This window comes from Bombus affinis, chromosome 10, assembly GCF_024516045.1.
Source record: "Bombus affinis isolate iyBomAffi1 chromosome 10, iyBomAffi1.2, whole genome shotgun sequence".
Lineage (NCBI taxonomy): Eukaryota > Metazoa > Arthropoda > Insecta > Hymenoptera > Apidae > Bombus > Bombus affinis.
The window spans coordinates 9970977-9995175 of record NC_066353.1 but is presented as its reverse complement, the minus strand read 5'-3'; the positions used below and the strand labels follow the sequence as shown (position 1 = coordinate 9995175).

At 31.9% G+C, this 24199-nt stretch overlaps 1 protein-coding gene across 9 annotated transcripts; it reads left to right on the top strand.

The window, feature by feature from the left end:
- The first annotated feature begins 38 nt into the window (after positions 1-38).
- LOC126921059 (chromodomain-helicase-DNA-binding protein 7) lies at positions 39-23983 on the top strand. Of its 9 annotated transcripts, XM_050732237.1 has the most exons (25): positions 3707-4165; positions 4242-4305; positions 5622-8852; positions 8953-9371; positions 9455-9805; positions 9914-10202; positions 10288-10785; positions 10889-11113; positions 11196-11512; positions 11585-12059; positions 12148-12512; positions 12590-12785; positions 12909-13214; positions 13296-13587; positions 14971-15490; positions 15609-15698; positions 16413-16604; positions 17237-17651; positions 17732-18017; positions 18199-19451; positions 19510-19753; positions 19837-20116; positions 20202-20346; positions 20448-21143; positions 21292-23983. In XM_050732237.1, exons 3-25 carry the CDS (start codon positions 5727-5729, stop codon positions 23242-23244), a joined length of 12933 nt encoding a protein of 4310 aa, XP_050588194.1. In that variant the 5' UTR covers positions 3707-4165; positions 4242-4305; positions 5622-5726; the 3' UTR covers positions 23245-23983. The 9 variants fall into 9 exon arrangements, with proteins under 9 accessions (XP_050588193.1, XP_050588195.1, XP_050588194.1 ...); XM_050732236.1 differs by lacking the exons at positions 3707-4165; positions 4242-4305 and adding an exon at positions 39-404; XM_050732238.1 differs by lacking the exons at positions 3707-4165; positions 4242-4305 and adding an exon at positions 434-455.
- Positions 23984-24199: the final 216 nt, after the last annotated feature.

Genomic DNA, 24199 nt, shown 5'->3' with positions numbered 1-24199 from the left:
CCATCGGTGTGTTTGTAAGCAGAAAGCGTTTCGTTTCTTGTCTATTCGTTTACGAAATTGGGTTATCGTCGAAAAGATGAAGCGGTCAATATGTGAAATATAAATAGAAATATATAATGTTGTTAAAACATCTTAAATTTCATTTTAATTTGTTACAGTGATATTGTAAAGTTCAAATTTATATGATTACTTATAAAACTGTTAAAAACACTAGAATTTCTAACATATATTGTGCTCCAATCACGGAAGAACCATTATGTTGTGTCAACGTAATCGACGGCAGCACTGACGCCTCTTCAGTAATTAACCAAACAAAATGGACACCAAGATAACGATTAAGCGAACAATCGTGCAGTAGATTTACATGGAATGTCCAGGAGAATGGGATTAACGTGTACACTACAGTGAGTCTTATTTAATTATTGCAAAATCCTGGTTTTTCATAATAATAACTCGTAAGTTTATATAAATTGCTTATATATTTCTTAATTTTAACAATATTGAAACTTAATTTTGACACTTCAAACCAGAATAAAACTGTATAATGTTATATTACATTCATAGATGTTTAGTATGCGAAATAAAAATATAACGTTTCTGTAATATTTCAATATTTTTCATTGATCTCTTAGTTTTACGTTATAGTTTTTCTATGCTGTGAGTACTCTGTTTTATTTTTGTTATGGAAAAATATAAATTCTCAATATTTTTAGTTTGTATCCCACTTTTCATAACAAATTATGGTTTGATTGTAGATTGCATAGGGATGTGTAAGACCGTTGTTAGTTTGACTATGTTTCACATGATAGGTATTTAATTTTTGTCCTTTTGTGTTATTCTTTTTTTGTCAATCAATTATAAAAATGTATTTAACAAAATTACCCATTATTATGTAGTATAATAAAATTCATAATCACTGAATGTTACTGAAATTACATAAAGTCTATTCTTTTTAATATACTTGTATAAATCTATTGAATTATATTACATGACGATGTTTCATTGATATAGCTGTGAAACATTTACAAATTTAAAATGAAATAAGTATTTCTTTCAAAATGGTAATCTTGAAACTATGAAAATTGATTCATTAGCTATGTATTTATTTTAAGGTAAGCATAAGCTTATTGTCTATAAATCTTCAATAATTGCTAATACTTTTAATTTATACATTATAGTAAAACTATTAAAGGTAGATTTTATCTCTCTCTCTCTCTCTCTCTCTCTCTCTCTCTCTCTCTCTCTCTCTCTCTCTCTCTCTCTCTCTCTCTCTCTCTCTCTTTTCCTCTCTCATTCTCACTTCAAAACAATAAGCTTTTTGTATATTTTTCTATTAAATAAAAAATATCTATTTCTTACTTTTTGATAGTAAATAAATCGATAATTGTAACATTTACAACTTCGTTATTTAAAATTGAAAAATAATTGATAGAATTATTAGAATTAGAATTAAAATTGATAGAGTTGATTTGTGTATAATTAGTCATAAAAAATAAAATCTTGTCACAAATTTTTTAAAATTTGTGTTTCTCTAGTCATTAGCGATCCATTGTTCGACGAATTATGTGATTTGGTTTCTTTATTACAATAAGAGTGTGTGTGTGTGTGTGTGGAGCGCGCGTATGTGTATGCATTCAATCAAATAAAATGAAATATAATGTTAAATACACTCGTGATTCATTAAAGATGTTGTATATACTTACACATTCAAGCTGATACCTAAAGGACAGGATTGGTTAATCGAATATCCTGCCCTGGTATCCTACTTTATAAGGTAAAATCTGATTGGTTCTCTTTGTGGTATAATTCGGACTCCGCCTTACTACCGCCAATTGCGTTGTGTGTTTTTACCATGATGCCAAATACTTTATGTGCTAGGAGTGTAATTCTTGGAAGGTTGCAGCGTCCAATCTCTTTTCTTCTTCCCGTTGTTTTCTGTTTTCATTCAGTGAATATACTATATTCACGCATTAAACTTATACATTTACACATATGTTGATACATATATATATGTATAATAAAAAAAAAAATATATATATATATATTCATATATATATACGTAATACGCAAATTTTATTATACATCATATTTGAATAGTATTTAAAATATACTTACTTTCTCAAATGTAAATAGAAATATAATATTTAATTGGTTGAAATGCATATGCAAACATATAATCCACAATTTTCATTGATTTTTTGTTTTTATAATAAATCACGTTCCTATTTTACTTTCGATCTTAAATAACTATGTTCTTATTGTATATTTTACAAATTAATATTGTTCATTTATATATCACAATTATTGCACGTTGTGTATCATAATGTCACTTATCGAAATCTAAATATTTATACCCATATTCATATTCAAAAATATTCATATTTACATGATGATTTGATTAATTTCTTTCTGGCAAAAGATTAAATAGATTTTCTACTAGTAATTTTCGATAGAAAATACACTGAAATATATGTATATAGGTTTATATAACTACTTAAATATTAATTCAGTTTTATATAAAATCGATTATATAAAATTATTTAAATGTAATTGATAAGTAATTCGAATTCATTCCAGTATTTCAATCGTGTTTTGAGCTCTATGTTTCATGTTTCAATTGTATAATCATGATTAAAGTAGATGTCAAGATTTTATTCCTTTAATCGATAATATGAATTTGTTCATAGTTTTAAATGTCTACGGAACAATATACATGCAAATAAATTTATTTTTTATTTTTATTAGTTACTACTGATTCAAGTAATGACTCTATGAAGAAATAAAAGATTTGAAAGAAAAAGATACAAACATTTCGGAAATTAAAAAAAATTATGATTTCTTATTCTTCAGAGGAAAAGATTAATCAAATTAACATTCGTTCAATTGAGTATAAATATCCGATTAGTACAGGAGTTATGGAATAAATATATCTAGTCATTTAAATGCTTTATTTTCTAACATAAATATTTTTCCGTTTTTATTTCATTAATGATTTTTTTTTTTCAAATTACTAACAGCTATTAAAGATGTTAAGACATACAATGGCTACAAAAAGTACTTATAAGTACATACCCTTATATTTCGATGAAGCGTTTTTTTGGCAGGTATCGCGTTTCATTTTCATAGTATTAAATTTTTGTAGTTATATGAATATACCAGCAATATGATATGAAAATTAACAGTTGAACTCAATTAATTAGTACGTAATTGCAATAATAAACATTTCTTGTAGTCATTGTGTAAATACAATAAATTTGATAATTTCTTGATATTTCGATTTTTTCAGTTCCATATGAACCAAATAAATAGTTGGTTTTACAATGATAAATCGAAAAAATCCGTAACTAATTCAAATGCATTATTATTTCTTTTTTTTCGTGTTCATTACATACGCGTGTCTATACATGCACAGAGGTTTTTAAGTAGCAAAGAGAGATGCGCGCGCCACCAGGTGGTGCAGTGAGTGAGTGTGCGCGCATGACGTGAAAGGTAGCTGTATAAGTTTCTACAGATGTTACGATTTCTAACTAGTGTGTGTAACGGCCTCCGTTGTACAGCAGGACAGGATAGGATAGGGTAGGGTAAGAGAGAAGAGTAGTCCTTCGTTGTGAACTGTACTAAAGGAGGAAAGCGGCGGGGGGAGGACGGGGGCTTGGTGAGAGAGAGAGGCGGGGGGGGGGGGTGAGAGAGGGCAGAGAGATGTGTAGAATGATTCGGGCCTATGGACACGCTTGCACCTCGACGGTTCGCGCCGCAGCCGCAGCCGCAGCCACCGTCGATGAAAATCTTGTATACGCGCGCGCAAACAAGGGTGGTTTTTCGATAAAACATTAACATATAACTACATCCATCAAGTAATATATGTTTCGAGACGCGTTTTCTACGAAATATAGAAAGAAATAGTGAATTGTGCGAAGTGAAGTGACGCTTTGGTGCTTGAATATCGAGCGTCGCGGTGGCCGCTACGAGAGTTCTCTTGGAAGCCCAAACGGAAATCTCTCACGATAATGGCGTACTTTCCGACGATCCGTGCTTTTTTTTCACCGAGTCGCTTCGATTTCCCTTGATATTATTACTACGCTCATATTTAACTCGGCGTGCGTTCAAATTCCACGAATTTGAAAGAGAAATTTTGTCGATAATAAAATTACGCTCGCAATAAAGTGTGAGAACTTTCTATACCTATCTTAACAGTTTCTTCTTGTTCACCCTTGTAATATACTTAATGTGTGCGTTTTTAGTTCGTATCCTAATAAGAGCAAGAATTTCCTTTCGTATATTATAGTGCCGCTGTCAGTGCATCAGGTTTGTAAGGTGTTTTCTCTTCTTCTTCTTCTCTTTTTTTTTTTTTTTTTTTTAAGTTTCTTTTTCGCTTTGTGTTCATGTGCATGTATCAATATTTGAAGATTTTTACATATTGGTTTTGCAATTTTACCAGCGTGTCAGCAGTGTGCAATAATACCATATTGTTACTTAAAAAAAAATGTTCCTTTTATTGTCTATATTGGTTAACAGCATGTTTGAATCTTTTATTATTCGTTTTAAATGAAAAAAGTACCAGATCTATAACTTTTTAATAAACAATAATATACATTATTTTTTGCAATTTATATTAATTTTTTATATCTTTTAAATGGTTTCAAATAGCCCTATTATATATTTTCGATATGCCGACAGATTTCATCCTTTTAACATAAAATAATTATTTTCTATTGGTTTTAGTAAATCTGTAAAGTTGTCTTGAAACTACTTTTAATTTTTGTATGTATTATTTATATACATTTTGTTATGCTCATATTGTAATTATCATATCTCTTTTTAATGTTAGGTTATGTTAATTTGATCATATTAACGAATATATACAAGCATATATAAGTAGGTATATCCAATGTGTAATATAACAACTTAAATCTAGGTTGATAAAAAGTGTGCAAATGAAACTGTATATAATGTGATGCTTGTATTTTTAGAAAAAGTAAATATAGTAATTATTAAATTATAGCAATTATGACTATTTTATATTAATTATTATAAATAAAGATATTATTTTTGTGTCAAATTTAAATCAACAACAAATTACAAGTTCTATAAAAATATATATTGCAAATACTAATCAATATATTGATTATAAAAATGTAATAATTATAAATGTAAAACTAGTTAAAGTTATTAAATTATACTTTTATTGTGATTGACATAAAATGATATTTTATATAGTTTTGTGTTATTTTTTTGTAAGTGACTAAAATTTGTAATTAAGTATATAATATATAATATTTTAATATTATATAAGTATCAACATGAAGATGTTTATAAATAATAATTTTTATATACATATCTATATCCTACAAAAATGTGGACTTTATTTGTGTTTCTATTTCCTGTATCTGGAAATCATATTAGGACATATTCCAAGGGGAAAAGGTTATAGCGATTATGAGAAATTGAGCCATAAGCGTATAGCTTTTTCCCTTTGGCATTTGTCAATGTCATCATATAATATCTAATACTGAAAATTATAAAAATAATATAAATATTGTAGAAATGAATTAGAACATTAAATTTTATATACATAAAAATAAAATAAATATTTAATGCAATTTTAATGAACATTGTTCCAGGCAAAAAAGACGTGGATTAACAATGGGCACGTTAATGTCTGAAAGAGAGACTATAAGATATTCTCTTGAGCCTGAAATAGAGGCGAAGAGTCCTGCAGCATAGACATGGACTCGTACGATTTGTTTGGTGAAGATGTTAGTGGCTCGATGCTTGATGCTCTTCCTGACCTCGGGGGGAACGATCATTTTGACCCTGCAGGCACAACTAATTCTGTGGTAGTATCTAGAGATGGTCCAAACACTGGTGTTAATGGAGGAGGGAGTTATATTAGTCAATCTTATATATCTCAAGAATCTCCACTTCAAAAATTAACTTCGTTTGGTGGATCTGATTTTGGAAGTGCTAATCAATTGCAAAATCCATCGCAACGCAACATGTTTAATCAAAATCTTGGTACGTTTGACAATGGTGCACCACAGCGTGCTATGGTGCCTGGAGCATTTCAAAATCAAGCTCGAAATATGGCACCACAACATAGAGGGCCTCATCCTGGTAGTGGAGGACAATATCCTAATTATAATGATAACATGTATTCAATGGAGCAACAGCATTCAATGACTAGAGCGAATATGTCTATAGATCCAAGTATGCAAGGTTGGCCAGGTAGTGGAGGCGCTTATCCACAAATGCAGAGACATTATAATCAGATGGCACCACAACCTGGTACTTTCCGACAACATATACCTCCACAGTATTCTCATCAACAAGATCAAAGTGGAGTGATGAATCAAAAATTACAACAACAACAACATTTTAGTAATCAGCAAAGTATGATAGGAAATATGGGTGTTCCACATCAAGCAATGCAAGCTGGTGGAACAGGTAGTGTTTATCAACATATGGTTGGACAACAGCAGCATTACCAGCAAGGAAGTTCTGTTACAATGTATCAAACATCTCCTGGGTATCCAGGATTTGCCTCAGCTATTCATCAGCAGCAACAACAGCAGCAGCAACAGCAACAACAAACTCAACAACCACCACAAAGGATGCCACATCATCATCCATCTCATCCAACTCATCAAACACATCCTTCACATCCTCAACAGTATCCTCAACATTCACAGCATCCTAATACACAACAGCAACAACCTATAGACTCTCAATATTCTCATCATGCAACTTCAATGTTCAATCAACCTCAACACTCTGGACCTACAACGCAATTTGGCACAGCCAAACATGCCACAAGTCCCCAATATCGTGCAGCTTTTCCACAGTTGTCACCTCAAATGTCACCTAGACCTCAGATGTCACCACGACCACCTGCAGTACAACAGCAAATGTCTCCTAGACCTATTATGTCACCAGCTAAACCTAATACATTATCTCCACATCCACATGTTCAACTTCCACATCAACAGTCAAACCAACCTGGTACAATGTCTGTGTCACCTTGTCCTCCAACTTCAATGCAGATGAATCCAACGTCGCAACAAACTACTCTTCAAGCACTGGAGCAGATGGTGATTCCAGGTGCTACTGTAACAAATTCGAACGTTTCAAGTCAAGATTATAATCAGTTTCAGACACGTCCATCCATGTCACAAACACCAAATGTTTTATCTCAGTCTACCACACAAAATTCTATGTCACCAATAACAGGTCCTAGAATGCCAATGCCAACCCAGTGGTCACATCCACAACAACAGCAGCAACAAATAAGGCCAAATGTGAATGAAGATAGAAGTATAGTAGAAACTCAACCTCCAGTATCTGAACAAAGCCCATCAATGTTTCCAGTAACTGGAACAGAAACTATTCATAATGTTGCAGAAACTACAGTTAGAGATCCTACGGATTCTGTTCATAACACAATAGAACCTTCAAAGTCAGAGAATGAAACATTACATCAAAATGTTCAAGAACAACAAGATGTGCTTAACCAACAAGCTGATACTTTGATGCAAAATAGTTCACAAAATAATTCGCCTTTAGAGCATACATCTGGGAAAATATCTCAGGAAACTGTACAATCATTACCAGCTTCTAGTACAAACGGAAATGTTGATTGTTCAAGTATTTCAACAATATCTCAACAACAATTGACACAAAATCAAGTTCAGGCTCCTGTTTCTACTATTGAGAATCAGAATACATGTGATAAGAAACCAAATGATCAACATTTAGAGCTGACTCCAGTAAATTGTCCAACTAATAGTAATGCAACTGCACACCCTCAACAACCTGCAGTTAGCAATCAAGCAGTGCAGCAGCAACAGCAGCAGCACAATCAACAGCAACCTATCAGTTGTCCACAACAACCAGTACAACTTCATATGAATCAGCCACAAGTAGTAACAGCACAACAATCTCCAGTACAGCCTCAACAGTCACTGCAGTCTTCACAACAGCCACAAATAAGCCAAGTACAACAACCTCAAACAGCTCAACAATCATCTCCCCAACAACAATTGCAACAAATAAATACTTCTCAACAGCAACCATCGATTACTCAGTCTCAACAATCTTCAATATCACAGCCACAAATTTCACAACCTCAATTGGTACAGCCACCACCACCACCTCAACCAGCTTCAAGTTGTATAAATCAGGTTCAATCAACACAGCAATCTCAACCACATATAACTTCGCAAGTCGGTATAATTCCTCAGAATGCACCAGTAGTTTCATCTCAGTTGTCACAGGTACAGGCACCTTTACAAAATTCAGCTTCTCAAATACAAAACCAGCCTAATCAAGTTCCACCTACACACCAACAACAAATTCCTACAGTTAATCAAAGCAATAATATAGTATTGCCATCTCATCAAACTGCAGTATCAGTGCCAAATTCACAAACTCCTCACCAAGTGCAACAAAATTTTACAGAATATACAAATATTCAAAAAAATAACATTTATTCAAATGAAATGTTAGTGGGTTCTGGACAACAGTATCCCTCTGGTGGTGATATTGTTAGTGGTAGCACTATGCCAAATATGTATAACATGCCACAAAATCCAACATCAACAGCAGTTACATCTGCTGGTTTTGGTAATTCATGTGCTCCAGTTACACATCACCAAGAAAAAGCTGCACTGCAACAGCAACTGCAAGAATTATATTGTATGCCTCCAGCAAGTGAGAATCAAGAAAAAATTGTTTCTATACAAGAAAAATTACAAGCTCTGCAACAACATGAGACTAATGATCAGTGTAATGGTGGACCACAATGCATATTGCAAACCCCAATGTTTACAGCAGCAGCTGTTGTTGATAGTCCACAGGTAAATTATTATATCTTATTTTTGTTATATATAAACAATATATTATTATAGATAAGGGAAATCTTTTTAATGAATTTGCTTTAATCCTTTCTATAAATAGGTTTCAAGTACTACTGGTCGTGGTCGTAGTAAAGGTACACCTAGGGCTAAAAAGAGTAGGAAAAAAGCCGATAAAGAAGCAATTACTCCTGCAGCAGTTACTCAGCAACAGCCAGAACAGCCATTGTCAGATAACCAAGTAACTCCTGGAGACAGTAGCAACATTGTTGATAGTGCAGCAGATTCTGAAGATATTAAGCCATCTTCTGGCGATATAGAAGAAGAATGGAGTAAAGGCAGGAAGTCGCGGCCGCCTACGAGAAAACCACGTAAACCAAAGGAGCCAAAGGAGCCAAAAGAACCAAAAGAGCCAAAAGAGCCGAAAGTTAAGAAAGAACCAAAACCACCAAAGGAAGCAAAATCTCCAAAAGTACCAAGAAAGAGAAATAAAGACAAAGATTCAACAAAACGTAATAGAAAGTAAGTTATTTTGTAAATATTGCCTCTTAATTTTCATGTGTTAGAACATTAATTATTTCTTTGAATACTTTCTATTTTTACAGAAAAACTAATCATTCTGAATCAGCTGATGATGAAGTTATTCAAGAAAATGAAGAAACTGCAGTCTCTGATTCAAGTGCAATTAAAGAATCAGATACAAAACCACCTGAACCATCCATCCAAAGTGATCAGGAACAAGTACATTCTTCAACTACTGAGCCATTAGTAACTGAAACAAAAGATCAAAATAAACAAAAAGGAGACTCAGAGGATAGTCCAGCAGATGAAAAGAAAGAAGAAAATTCAGATGTCGGCACAGTTACAGAAACTGTTACACCTAATAAGAAAAAGGCTGCTTCTCGTAAAAGATCGGTTGGGAAGGTTTCGTTAGGGAAATCACCTAGAAGTTCGAAGTATGTTATTTTAAAATATTGAATATTGATAAGTAATTGTATTTCTTATTTGTAATTTCTTTTTTAACACGTTTTTCTTTACTTCATTAATTTACCAAATTTTATTAGAAAACGAAAAAGTCGAATTGCGCCCGATTCTGACGGTGAAGAATTAGCTGCAACGCCTCCGCCATCACCAGAAGCTGGAGATGATAATAAAAGGCGTTCAGCAAGAAATACGCATCGTAAGAAATATGTGGACGATGTAATGCTTAGATTTTCAGATGATGATGTACCTCTTCAGGATGCTCAGCTTTCTAAAAAAGTAGAGGGTACAAATACCGCAAAACCTGTTTCTGTCAAAAAAGATAATGAAGGTGGTGAAGTTGGGCCTAATAAACCTAACTTTGTGTATATTGTATGTATTATGTTAATATCATATTTTTCATATATTAAAATTGTATTCGCAAAAATTTTAAAGTAGTAATTTTTATGCATTATAGAATACAACAGATGAAGATTCCATGGTTGTGCAACATATATTGTGTTCTCGCATAGGGAAAAGAGAAGTCAAACCTACTGTTCCAGAAGTGAAAACTGAGATATCTGCTGAAAAAAATGATAATAGTGCTGCTGATACAAAGAATAAAGAAGTGGAAAATGAGTCAAAAGAAGAAACATCTGAAAAAGAATCAGTCTCAGAAACGAGTAATAAGGATGAAGATGATACTGAGACTTCTGAAGATAAAAGTATCAATGATGTAAAAGATAAAAGTAAAAGTGAAGGAACAATTACAGAATCTAAACAAGAAAATGCAGTAGCAGATGTGAAGCCTCAAATAATAGAAGTTGAGGAATATTTTGTTAAATATAGAAATTTTTCATATTTGCATTGTGAATGGAGGACTGAAGAAGAATTATACAAGGGCGATAAAAGAATTCAAGCCAAGCTGAAAAGATTCAAGCAAAAACAGCAACAAAACACTAATATCTTTGAAAATGTAATTATTTTGTACCTGTATATTTTACAATAGTTTTGATATTTTATTTCTTAATATTAAATAGGTAGATATGAATAATCAAAGTTATGATTTTTTTTTTTAGACTGAGGATGATCCATTTAATCCAGATTTTGTAGAAGTAGATAGAGTGCTTGATGAAGCAACACATACTGATCCAACTACTGGAGAAACTTTAAAACACTATTTAGTTAAATGGCGATCTCTTCAATATGAAGATTCCACATGGGAATTAGAAGAAGATGTTGATCCAGAAAAAATAGCTCAATTTATAAAGTTTAACAAAGTACCTCCTAAGGATCAATGGAAGGTAATATTATATTAGTATATTATAATATTATAACTACATAATATAATGTTTAACATCAAAATAATTATTAATATCTATTTAGCCCAAAAAGAAACCAAGTGCGTCAGCGTGGGTAAAATTAGAGGAATCACCAATTTATAAAAATAATAACAGTTTGCGACCGTATCAATTAGAAGGCCTTAATTGGTTGCTTTTTTCATGGTATAATGGACATAATTGCATTCTTGCCGATGAAATGGGTTTAGGAAAAACAATTCAGTCTTTGACATTTGTGGATGCAGTATACAAGTATGGCATTCGTGGACCATTTTTAATAATAGCTCCACTCTCAACCATTCCAAATTGGCAACGTGAATTTGAAAGTTGGACGGACATGAATGTTGTAGTATATCACGGATCGTAAGTATAATTTTTTCGCAGTTTCATATTTGAAAATAAAATACATTTTACTATGAAGTCTTTTACTTACAGTGCAGCAAGTCGAACTATGCTTCAAGAATATGAAGTTTATTATAAAAATGAAAAAGGACAGCAAATTAAAGATTTAATCAAATTTAATGTACTGATAACTACATTTGAAATAATTATAACAGATTTTAACGAATTACGGGGCTATAATTGGAGACTCTGCGTTATAGACGAAGCTCATAGGCTAAAGAATAGAAATTGCAAATTACTTGAAGGTCTTAGACAATTAAATTTAGAACATAGAGTCCTTCTATCTGGTACACCTTTACAAAATAATGTCAATGAGCTTTTTTCATTATTGAATTTTCTTGAACCAGTGCAGTTTTCTAGTAGTGAAGCATTCCTTAAAGAATTTGGTAATTTGAGTAGTGAAAGTGAAGTCCATAAGCTACAACTTCTCTTGAAGCCAATGATGCTACGTCGACTTAAGGAAGACGTAGAGAAATCGTTAGCTCCAAAGGAAGAAACAGTAGTTGAGGTGACTAATATTATTAACACAAGTTTGTTTATGTATATTTGAAAATTAATAAATAATTTATAGTAAATTATGCTCTTTTATCGTTCAGGTGGAATTAACAAATATACAAAAAAAATATTATCGTGGCATTCTTGAAAGGAATTTCTCTTTCCTTGCAAAAGGAACCACATCAGCTAACATTCCGAATCTCATGAATACAATGATGGAATTAAGAAAGTGCTGTATCCATCCATTTTTACTTAATGGCGCAGAAGATCAAATACAATTGGATTACAAAACTGGTGAAAAGGAAGATTCAGAAGCTTATTACCATGCACTAGTAAATAGCTCTGGAAAAATGGTATTAATCGATAAATTACTGCCAAAACTCAAAGCTAGTGGTCATAGAGTGTTAATATTTAGTCAAATGGTGAAATGTTTAGATCTATTGGAAGACTATTTATTATATAAAAAGTAAGAGTTATTAATTTTTACTTTACTGTAAATATTCTTTAACGATATTTATATCTTTATCAAAAATATTTGTTTAGGTATCCGTATGAAAGAATTGATGGTCGAATTCGGGGAAATTTAAGACAAGCTGCAATTGATCGTTATAGTAAACCTGACTCCGACAGATTCGTTTTTCTTCTTTGTACTAAAGCAGGAGGTCTTGGAATTAATCTTACAGCAGCAGATACTGTTATTATATATGATAGTGATTGGAATCCACAAAATGATTTACAGGTTTTAATTGAATTTACTCTATTTTAGTAAAACTATTGAATTTTTGTACTTATATGTGAAATAATAACTACAATATTGTATGCGTTGTTAAATTACGAATACATGTATTAAATTTTTATGCAGGCTCAAGCTCGATGTCACAGAATTGGTCAACAAAAAATGGTGAAAGTATATCGATTACTTTGCCGAAATACTTATGAAAGGGAAATGTTTGATAAAGCTTCTTTGAAACTTGGATTAGATAAAGCAATTTTGCAATCTATGAATACAAGTCAAGGGGGTAAAGATCCAAGTAATAAACAGTTGACTAAGAAGGAAATAGAAGATTTATTAAAAAAGGGTGCTTATGGTGCTATTATGGATGACGATAATGCCGGAGATAAATTTTGTGAGGAAGATATAGAACAAATACTTGAACGAAGAACACAAGTAAGTGAGCTGTTGTTTCGTTAGCTAAAAGTTTTTCATTTTTATGTGTGTTTACTAATTTAAAAAAATTCAATTATATAGATTATTACGATAGAGGCAGAGAAAGGATCGACATTTTCAAAAGCTAGTTTTGCATGCTCATCTAACAGATCAGATATAAATATTGATGATCCAGATTTTTGGAAGAAATGGGCAAAGAAAGCTGAGATTGATACAACAGAGAAAAAAGAAGAAGATGAATTAGTGATATCAGAACCAAGGCGAAGAACACAAATCAAACGATATGGCCATGACGAATCTGTCGTTATGTCAGATCTTGATAGTTCTGATGATAATAGCGACGATGAAACAAGTAGTGGGTTAACAGGTAGAGGTATGTTCATTCTTAGTGCATGTTAAAAGACAATACCGTTCTTAACTTCATCAAATTAACGTGATACCTGGAATGGAATTATCCTACGATAATTACAAAGGTATTGGGTCACATTTAAATATCCTGTTTCAAATATTTCATGCCTTTTATCCTCATAAAACTAGCAAAACAGTTATTCGTTTTAATATCTTTTTATTTGTAAAAGTTCCTTAACTTTTGTATAGTAGAACATATTAAAATATTGGTATAAATATTGAATTATCAAACTTTGTAGATACTAACTTCACTGTGTTGTGTTCAACATATAATTGCAAATATATAATTTATTTTTAGTAGCAGAATATATATACATATTTATATTCGTCAAGTGATATTTTGTTATATTAAGATCCTTTTTCTATTTACGTTCATGTTTATGAGAAACTCGGGATTTATTAAAGGATTTTAGAATAGTTTAAAAAAGTGAAATAGTCTCAGTTTTTTTAGTTTGTCAACAAAACAAATTAACAACATAACACAAAAATTTTATGGTATACATTCTCAATTAATTTCTTTGCTTTTGAAGTTTTCACAAATAAGTTTCCATAAAAACGTTAAATAGAAACGCTAGATATATGTACATACTTTTCTATTATTTTTATTCAGTGAATGTTACATACACATATAAGCATAATCACGTGCATGTATGCCTACACCATTAATATTATCATAATAATGTTTAAAATATGTTATTCTTGTTCTATAAGTTGTTTTTATTGGTGTGTTTGCCAAAAATTAAAATGTTTAAATATATTTCATTCTTACGTACTATAAAAAAATCCTTATTGTAACATAAGTTTAGGACGTTGTATTTGTGTAATGCATGGCAAATTGAATAGGTGTTTCTTTACATATATATACAACATTCATGAACATAGATTATTCACTAGTTACAAGTAACATAAACTATCATAACAAAAAATTAATGCAGTTAATTTTATTATTTAATTAATGTAGATATTGTTTTATTATTTAATAATTGTTTACTAATATTTTTAATACTTCTTTTACCATATTAATTAAGTAAAAGTTTCTTAATGTTTATTCAATATTTTATTCTCCAATTCTTAATTTACTAATTCAATTTATTTCCCATTTTTCAAAATAAGTAATTGTTTCTACGTATGTATATTTGTAAATTTCGAAAGAATATCAACTTCTATCTCGTGAACTCACAACATAAATACTATCTTCCTTCGAGCCATATTTGTATTGTTGCTTGCCATTACTACAGAATTATTTATATTTACATTATAAAGAATTGAATTTCCACACATCTATATTTTATCTTAATATTAAGTTCATAATAAGGTATGTAGTAATATGTTTTTTTATCATTATAAGGTAAAAAGCGAAGAGATAAATTTGGTAAGAAGACACGGAAATTCTGCGATGAATATGTTCCTCGGGAAGGTGAGGTGGTATATGGAAGTTGGGCACGAAGCGAATGCTTTAAGGTCGAACGAGGCTTACTAACGTTTGGATGGGGTCGATGGGAAGAGATTCTTCAACACAGTCAGTTTCGTCGAGGATGGCGTGAAGTTGATGTTGAAGATTGTGCACGAGTCATTTTACTCTATTGTCTCCGTTACTATCGCGGAGATGAAAAAATTCGTAACTTCATCTGTGATCTTATTACGCCTGTAGAAAATGGAGAAAAGATCAAGACTGTGTGTGTTAATACTAGTGGACGAAATAATAGACAAAAGAAAAAGGGGCGAGTTCGAGAAGGTAGAGAAACACGGGGATCAATGATCAATGGAGGTCCAAATGATCCTAATCATTGGAGTAACGCTGAAAAGTATGACGGAGACATATTTCTTGAAAGTAATTACAGGAAACACTTGAGTCGTCATGCAAATAAGTACGTACATTAAATACAACAATCTTTTTCATGATAAAATTTGTTAAAAAATATTTTTAGTTGAAAGTACTGCTTAATTTTATTAAAATTTTGTAAATAATTTTTGTATTGTGTACAGAGTACTGTTACGCGTGCGAATGCTTTACTATATCAAACATGAGATTATTGGAGACTTAGTCCAGCATATATCTGATGGCGTCCATGTCAGGTTAGTGATTTCATATGTATATATATTATATATATGTATATATATAAACACGCGCGCGCGCGTATACATATACACTTATAAACTTATATATATTTACTTACTTTTAAATCTCCATTATTCTACGCTCTACTGACTATCATAGAATATCATGCACTTACTTACACGCTTATACGGAGCTTTATAGTTGCATGTGCAATGTATTTGTTTATCCTGGGAGCTGTAATTGTATGAGGAATGCTCATAGAGCTAAACCATGTTTATTTTGTAGCTCTATAAATAGCTATTAATCGCTGATCCTATATTACTAATATAAAAATTTTCCCATCCTATTTTATAAACATGTATATGAATATATACACGATTTTTAAATTACTGTAAACACTTTGTACGGCTTACTATGGTCAAAGATGGTCAACTCAGCAACATCATGGTAAGAGACAGCTATAAAGCAGTGCACTGTATTAAAGGGGCAAACAGAATAGGAAGTTTGAAAAGTTTACTTACGTTTATACTTAATTGCGAGCGAAAGGGACGAGAAAAATAAATAACGATTCCTTAAATATTATCTAATATAATATGCCTCTTTTCTATGTTTATTTAACAACAAACATTGTAATTTACGGTTCTATTAAAATTCATAAAAATATAAATCTTTTATAATCTAAACGATTGGCATACATAAATTGGCAAATTGTAAATGAAACCGCCCTACAGTGCGTTGCGGATAAACCCTCCACAGTTGACGGAACGGCCAGCGAAATGGTGGGACTCTCAAGCAGACAAATCCTTAATAGTTGGCTGCTACAAACACGGCTACGAGAATTACGACCAGATGAGGATTGATCCCGCGCTTTCTTTCATTACAAGCTGCCCTCCCCCTTCCCAGTCTCAGACCACACAAAATAAGTAAGTAACTATTCTTTTTACGTTGTTTTATATATATGTATATATATATATATATATATATATATATATCTATGTGCCACTGCTGTTTCATTCTAACATATATGGCTTGCATGCTGTTTAAATTTGCTTAAGATAATGCCTCTGCTAGAATTAGTGTATAAATTTTCCTTTTCATTTTATTCATACTTTTATTATTCGTACCTTAACAGTGAAGGAATTTCGTATTTTTACCTGTTTTAAGATATTACTTTCTACTAGCTTTTATTTACAGTGGAGACGGATGATGCATATAATATACCAATATACAATGATCATTTAAGTGTTTCTTATAAACAGTCAATACATTATTGTTATATATACTTAATAACTTCTGTTTATAACGTAAATTTTTAGTATCCGCAGCATTTTAAAGTGGTAATCATGAAAATCTTTTTAGTTTTGATATTATACACTTTTAGATTATAATTTCAAAATAACTGTTACATTTATAATTGGTTAAGTATATGTATGTTTTCACAATTAAATACGTACTAGAAAGATTTGTTTAGTAAAAATTAAAAAGATTAAAGATATACTATGTAAAATATGTGATGTAAAATTAAGTTTTAACTTAAAATATTTAAAAATTTCAGCAGCAGCAGTAGAGACGATACTAGTTTAGAGAATGACATTGAAGATGTTGAATCTCTTGGAATGATAAAAGATTCAAAAGATTCTGATAAATTTAATCGAGAAACACCTACTGATTCACCTGCTTTACCTAATAAGGCAGATACACCTGGACCTGAACCTAGTAGTAGTCATGAAGGAAATGATAGTTTATTAGATGATGAAAAGACTTGGCCGTCCGTGGTCGATCTTAATACTCGTTTACGTCGAGTAATTTCTTCCTATCAGCGAAGTGTAAAAAAGGAAGATGTAAAAGTATTACAAAAATCAAAGTCAGGGATGGAAAATGATACAACTGTAAATCATGCTACTTCAATGAATGATCCACCTTTAAATATGCAAGGATGGGACTTACAACAACTTGCTATGTATCTTTTGGTAAGTTATTATATTCAAAATATTTAATGTAAAAAACAAAAATGTTATCTAGAACATACCAACTCTTTTATTTTACATAGAAAATGGAAAGAAGAGAAAAGATGGAAGCTATGATAAAAGAAAGAGAACGAACTCGTATTGAAGAACAAAAGACAAAATGGTCCCGTCGTGAAGAAAGTGAATTTTTAAGAGTTGTATCGACATACGGTGTTAATTATGATAGAAAGAAAGCACAGTATGATTGGACAAAATTTAAAAGTATAGCTAGATTTGATAAGAAAACAGATAATGATCTCACAGATTATTATATGTCTTTTAGAGCAATGTGTAAAAAAGTATGTAACGCTAAATTGAACGACGAAGATGGTATGTTTATAATTATATTTATATACAATTAAAAGCTATAATATTATGACTCAATCATTGATATTATATATACAATATTATGCAGCATATTTTATGCTTTAATCTGAAAATATAAAAATTGTTTACATATTTGATATTTACTATAAATATCAAAGTACTAAATACGATATATATATCTCAGATTTTTCAGACGTTCCTGTTGATCATCTCAGTCCGGCAAAAGCAAGACAAATATTAGATCGCGTAGACCTTTTAAGCAAAATACGCGAAGAAATTTTATCTCATCCTCATTTGGAGGAACGACTTTCATTATGTCAACCATCAGGTGATACACCTGATTGGTGGCAACCTGGAAAACACGATAAAGAATTATTACTTGGTGCGGCAAAACATGGTTTAGGAAGAACTGATATAACTATTTTAAATGACCCTGATTTTTCATTTCATAAACTTCTAAATAAAAATATGTATAGTAATATTCAGACGTCTAAAGTCTCGGATAAATCTGAGAAAGCAATCAAAATTGAAAACAGAGAAGACATATTAAAATTCGATAAAGATGAAATACTTGTAAAATTGGAAAAAGGTGAAGGTACTTTGAAAATTGAAAAAGTGGGTGCAAAAAAAGATAAGGATATAAATATCGCGGAAAAGCGAACAGAACATACGGATCTGGAAAAAAGCCAAGTAGAATTAACTATTATAAAGGCTGAAAATAAAACTGAAGAAAAACCTATCAGTAATGCATTAACTATTACAACTGTTGCAAGAAATATGTCATCAGACAAGGAGTACACTGCGAAAATAAAAACTGAAGAAAAGAATGAAGTAGTGATAGAATCAGTAAAAAATGAAATTTTTAAAACTGATCAAATATCAGGAATTAACAAAACAGATGAAACAAAAACGAGTAATGTCACAACGAATATCGAAGAAGCGACACCTATAAAAATAGAGAAAGAAAATCAAAGTAAGGAAAAAGAAATACCAGCAGAGACTGACAAAGAAGTTCAAGAAGAAAAGCCAAAAGAGTCTCAAACTCAAGAAACAAATGAAAAAAATTCATTAGAGCAAAAAGAGTCTGTAGAAATAGTAGAAAAATCAACGGAAAGTAATGAAAATATAACGGCGGAGAGTGATAAAGTAAGTGTAAAAATAGATGCTCCAGTTGTTAAAGAGGAAATAGAAGTACCAGAAAGTAAACCAGGGGATACAAGCAAAGATAAAGCAAAGGTGTGCAAAATCGAGGATAAGTGTAATGTTCAAGCAGCAGAACTTAAAGCAATGTTTCCCGATTTGGAAGTTATTCAACCGTTGTCACGATTAACGCAAATTGATACATTTGTTCTCCGTGACAAAACAGTAGATTATAACGAACCAACGGTTGTGCAACTTCTATCGCACAATAGTAACAGTACTATCAAATGGCCAAAGGTAAATTGAATCCTATATTCTTATGTACATTTAGAATTGACTTGGGGAATTTTTTTAGGAACATGCAATTGAAGCTCGTTTGATGCATATCGTACATGCAATTGAACACAAAGAATGGCCTGTATCTATAAATTTTAGTGCTGGTGATGAATCAGATATACCTTCAAATGAAAAAGAATGTTCAGAGGTGATAACTATAACTACAGATCATGGAATATCACGCAATACAACAACTGGGAATAATATCTCACAATCTAAAAAACGAAAGAGGCATATTGCTATTGATGTAGAAACTGAAAGGGGTAAAATTAGTCAAAATTAAACTAATGATCTCTTTTAATTTTCTTTAAAAGGATTAATAGCTATATAATTTTTGTATTTCTAGCAAAACTTCATGCATTATTAAATAGTAGTAGCCACACGGTTACTCAGTCTCCTGCGACTTTAAGTAAACCTACTGTATTATCTGGATCTAATACATGGGAAATAAATGATGAATCACAATCGGAAGAATCGAGGCGTTCAACACCAGTTCAACCACCTCCAGCCCATCAGCAAACGCGAACACAAAATATACCCTTTGATTTAAAATATACAGTTCCTGGAAAACCAACTGTAATTCCTGGGACTTCGAGTACTTTGACTCCTATAGATTTATCTGCTGGGTATAATTTTTCATAAATATAATATTTATAATTTTAATATAAAACATGTTCTTAATTATGTATTTACATAATGTTTACATTTTAGATATCCAAAAACAAGTACAGATAATAATAAAGATATTATGAACGAGGTTCAAGACTTTTCAATGCCAAATAAAAACAAACAAATTAGCAGTAATAAAGGGAAATTAGATAGTATGTTAGACAAATTGATGAAGAGAAAGAACTGTGTATGTATTATAAATATATGAACTATTTATTCAATTATTTATATAAACACCTAAATCATATATAAGAATAATAACCAAAAATTTATTATATTTTTATAAAGCCAACAGATGAACCTATAATTGGAAAGGAGAAAAAAAGGAGAAAACTTGACGAAATAGTACTAGGATTAAGTGCTGCAAAAGAACAACAAAGTAGTCACTATCCTGAACATAGTAAAAAGAGTACAATTACACCAAATGTAACTGTTACTCCAACTTCAGCACCGATAGGGCTTCCAAATCCTCCAACAAGTAGTCAGAAACCGTTTTCCATTACTGTTACCTCGATTCCGTCTTCACGAGCATCAAATTCTACTTCTGGCTTACCGCCCCCATCATTACATTCACATAAAGATAGTTTTTCTGCCTTACTTGTTCAAGCAGAGCAACAAAATCGCGAATTTAAAAAGCAGCAGCAGCATCAACAACAAACTCAACAACAACAGCAGCAACAGCAACAACCAAATTTCAATTCAACGCATTCGTCATCAGCAAGCGGACACAAAAAGAGTTATGAAGCGATGATTGCAGACATTAATAAAGTCGCTGAATATTCCTCTAAAATCGGATCCTATTCTCATGAGGCTAAAGTGAATAAATGGTTAGCTGAGCAAACTGCTATGTCTGAACAATTAGGTGCAGAATATTTAAACGCACCAAGACGACGACGACCGCGTGTTGATCCTTCTTTATTAGATTGGAAAAAATTGACTGGAGAAGAGAATGTCGCTGTAATTAATAGATTAACAGGCAAAAAGGTTTGAATACAAAATTTTATTTTTTCCTATGTTATATATGCATTTATATTAATTATGTAAATGCAATTTAATTATGTATATTTTTAGTCACTTATTACTTACTACATACCTTATTATGTATATGTTAATTTACGTACATCTATTTTAGGTTACAGGCAGTAAAGCACCACAATTAAAGCGCTTAGGTCAATGGTTGATTGAGAACCCAATGTTTGATGTTGACCCAAAATGGGCCGAACTTGTGAAAGAACGAGGAAATCTTCCACACGATTTACAAAAAAGATTGTCAGGAAATGATAGAAGTTATGTTAATAAGGGTAAAAGCCCAGGAAGACCTCCCATGATGCCAAGTCCTACTAGTCAGCAGTCCGCAAATCAAGCTAATTTAGCAGCTACATCAATGGCTTCAGGTTTAAACTTTCCTTCGCTGGGTAATTTGAATAACTCTCTTCTATCAGGCCTCTCTCTTGGCAATTTTGATCCAAAGAACAATCCTCTTTTAATGCCATTTGGTGGTTTACCCAATCTGGGTGCATTGAGTGGACTGGGCAATTTGAGTAACCTGAGTAATATGAGTTTAACAAATTCTTTATTTGCGAACCTTGCTGGTCTTGGTTTACCATCTTTAGCAGGTATGGAAGCTGCTTTAGGTGCGACAACAACTAGTACAGCAGCTGAGACCAATCCTGTTGTTAGTTCTGTCAGCAGCAAAAATACTGGTTCTGCTAATATTAGCAGTGTTAATAAGTCATCTCGTAATAAATTGGAGCCTCCTACAAGTAAATCTTCGGTGCCTTCAACTTCATCAGCATCGTCTACGATATCAACAACGACACCATTCCCCTTCTTTTTCCCAAACCCCAGTCTTTTATATACGCCGTTGGGTTTGGGTGGTTTGAATCCATTCTCAATGCAACCCGGTGGAGTATCGTCGGCCTACGAAAGTCTTGCCCAATGTGGGCTTCTAAATCCATCCACTTCGAGTGCCTCAGCAGTGCGTAAACCAGCGTCTTCAGCAAGTAACTCGAGGCAACGTGATACAATTACCGAATCAACGACTAAACGAAAGGATACAGAGAAGAAATCCAGATATTCTATCGATCCTACGATAACATTACAACAGTACACGGATATGACGTTACATAATGAAGAAAGACGTAGAATAGAACCGGAAAAACGAGAAGCCTTGGAACAAAATGATGCGGCAGATCTTTCGGAAAGACGAACCGACAGGAAAAACAAAGAACAAGAAATGAAAGAAGCCCTGGAGCATTTAAGTAGAACTAGTGCAGAACTTTTAACAAGAAGTCTAGAAGATCAACGACTGAGTGACAAAAGGAATCGTAACATAGATCATAATCAAAGTTCAGAGCAACAAACTCCAAGTATGCTTGAAGTAACTCTTGAACCTGTCAATAAGAAGACAAGAATTGAAATTGAAGTTAACACACGACCTGTGACAACTGCTGTAACAACTACGGTAACTTCAGCAGATGTAACAGCAGTTGATGTAGAACATGGAACGCGACCATCAAGTACAACAACTAAACAAAGTTCCGTAGAAGAGAATAATGTATTCAGTGAAACATCTTTGAGTACTAATAATAAAAAGGAAATTGATGAAACGGCTGCTACAGTAACAACAAGTATCTCAACTACAGTTACAGTTACAGTTGCATCTACTGTTACGCCTACATCAACACCCACACGTACACCAACGCCTACACTTACGCCTACATCTACGCCTACATCTACGCCTACATCTACACCCACACCTACACCTACACCTACATCCATAACTGCACCTACATCTACAACATCGACAACAACAGCCATAGAGGATGCAACTACATCACAACAAAGTACTACAAATACTAAGAGCGATGCGTCGAAACTTCCATCAGAAATAGAAGAAGATAACAAAGGTACTAAAGGCAAGAAAGCACGAAGTGGAAAACGATTAAATGTAGAACCTCCTCCAGAAAGAAAAAATCTACGTTCTAGTGCGGGAAGACAAGCGAGAGCAGCAGCAGAACGGCAAGCAAGAATGGAAGGTGAATTGCAATCAGATCAGCAAGACACTCACACAACGAGCGAGTGAAGTGAATTTTTTTAAGTGGGTTTTAAATAATACTAGTGTTGTTAATGATCTTACGTTGTTGCGATTATTTTTGTTGCAAACTTCTGCAGTGTATTCGCACAACGATTCACAAAAAATCATCGATTCATAAACATTTATATACATGAATGAATCAATGAAACGACAATTCTTAATTAAACAGAGCACAAGTGCATTCAAAGAACTTGAAAGAATGAAAAGAAAACATTTATAAAATTTGATTTTTCCTTCCAATTTATATGGAAATAATGGGAGAAATACAAGTAAACCACGTACACATTACCATTGCTATCATTGTGAATGTATAACATTGAAGCTGTTAAGTACGAAGGCTGGCAATAGTATTTTATCATTCGATATATTGTGTGGTAATTAACTTTTAATTATATAACATTACAATAAGAAATTATAATTTTGTTAAATTTATTATTCTTTACAATCTTTATTGGTTTTGACGAGGGACTGTTATACAATAATTGCTATCTCATTATTGCGTAAACGCGCAACAGATCATTCAAATATAAGATATAATCATACTGTAGTAAAGTAAAATTAGTAATAACTTAATAAAAAAAAAACAGTGTAAATATTATATAATTATGCCTAGAGACTATAAGTGATTGTGTACTTGGAAAAATGTATATAACACAGTGTACTTTTAATTACATTAGGTGATACAATAAACAGCTTTTTTTGTTGTTTGCAAATGCCAACATTAGAATCTTTGTTTTAATAATTATGTACACCTTTAATGATGAACATATAAAAAAATAAGTTATGTATTGTATTAATAGAATCAATGAAGAATGTGCATGGATAATAATATGACCAATGAAAGCCTAAAAGTACATAAAACTTTTTAAGTATATTTTAGCGAATTGTTTCTAATTATTTTTATCGTGAATTATTAATAAGAAATTTTAAATAAAAATTGTTG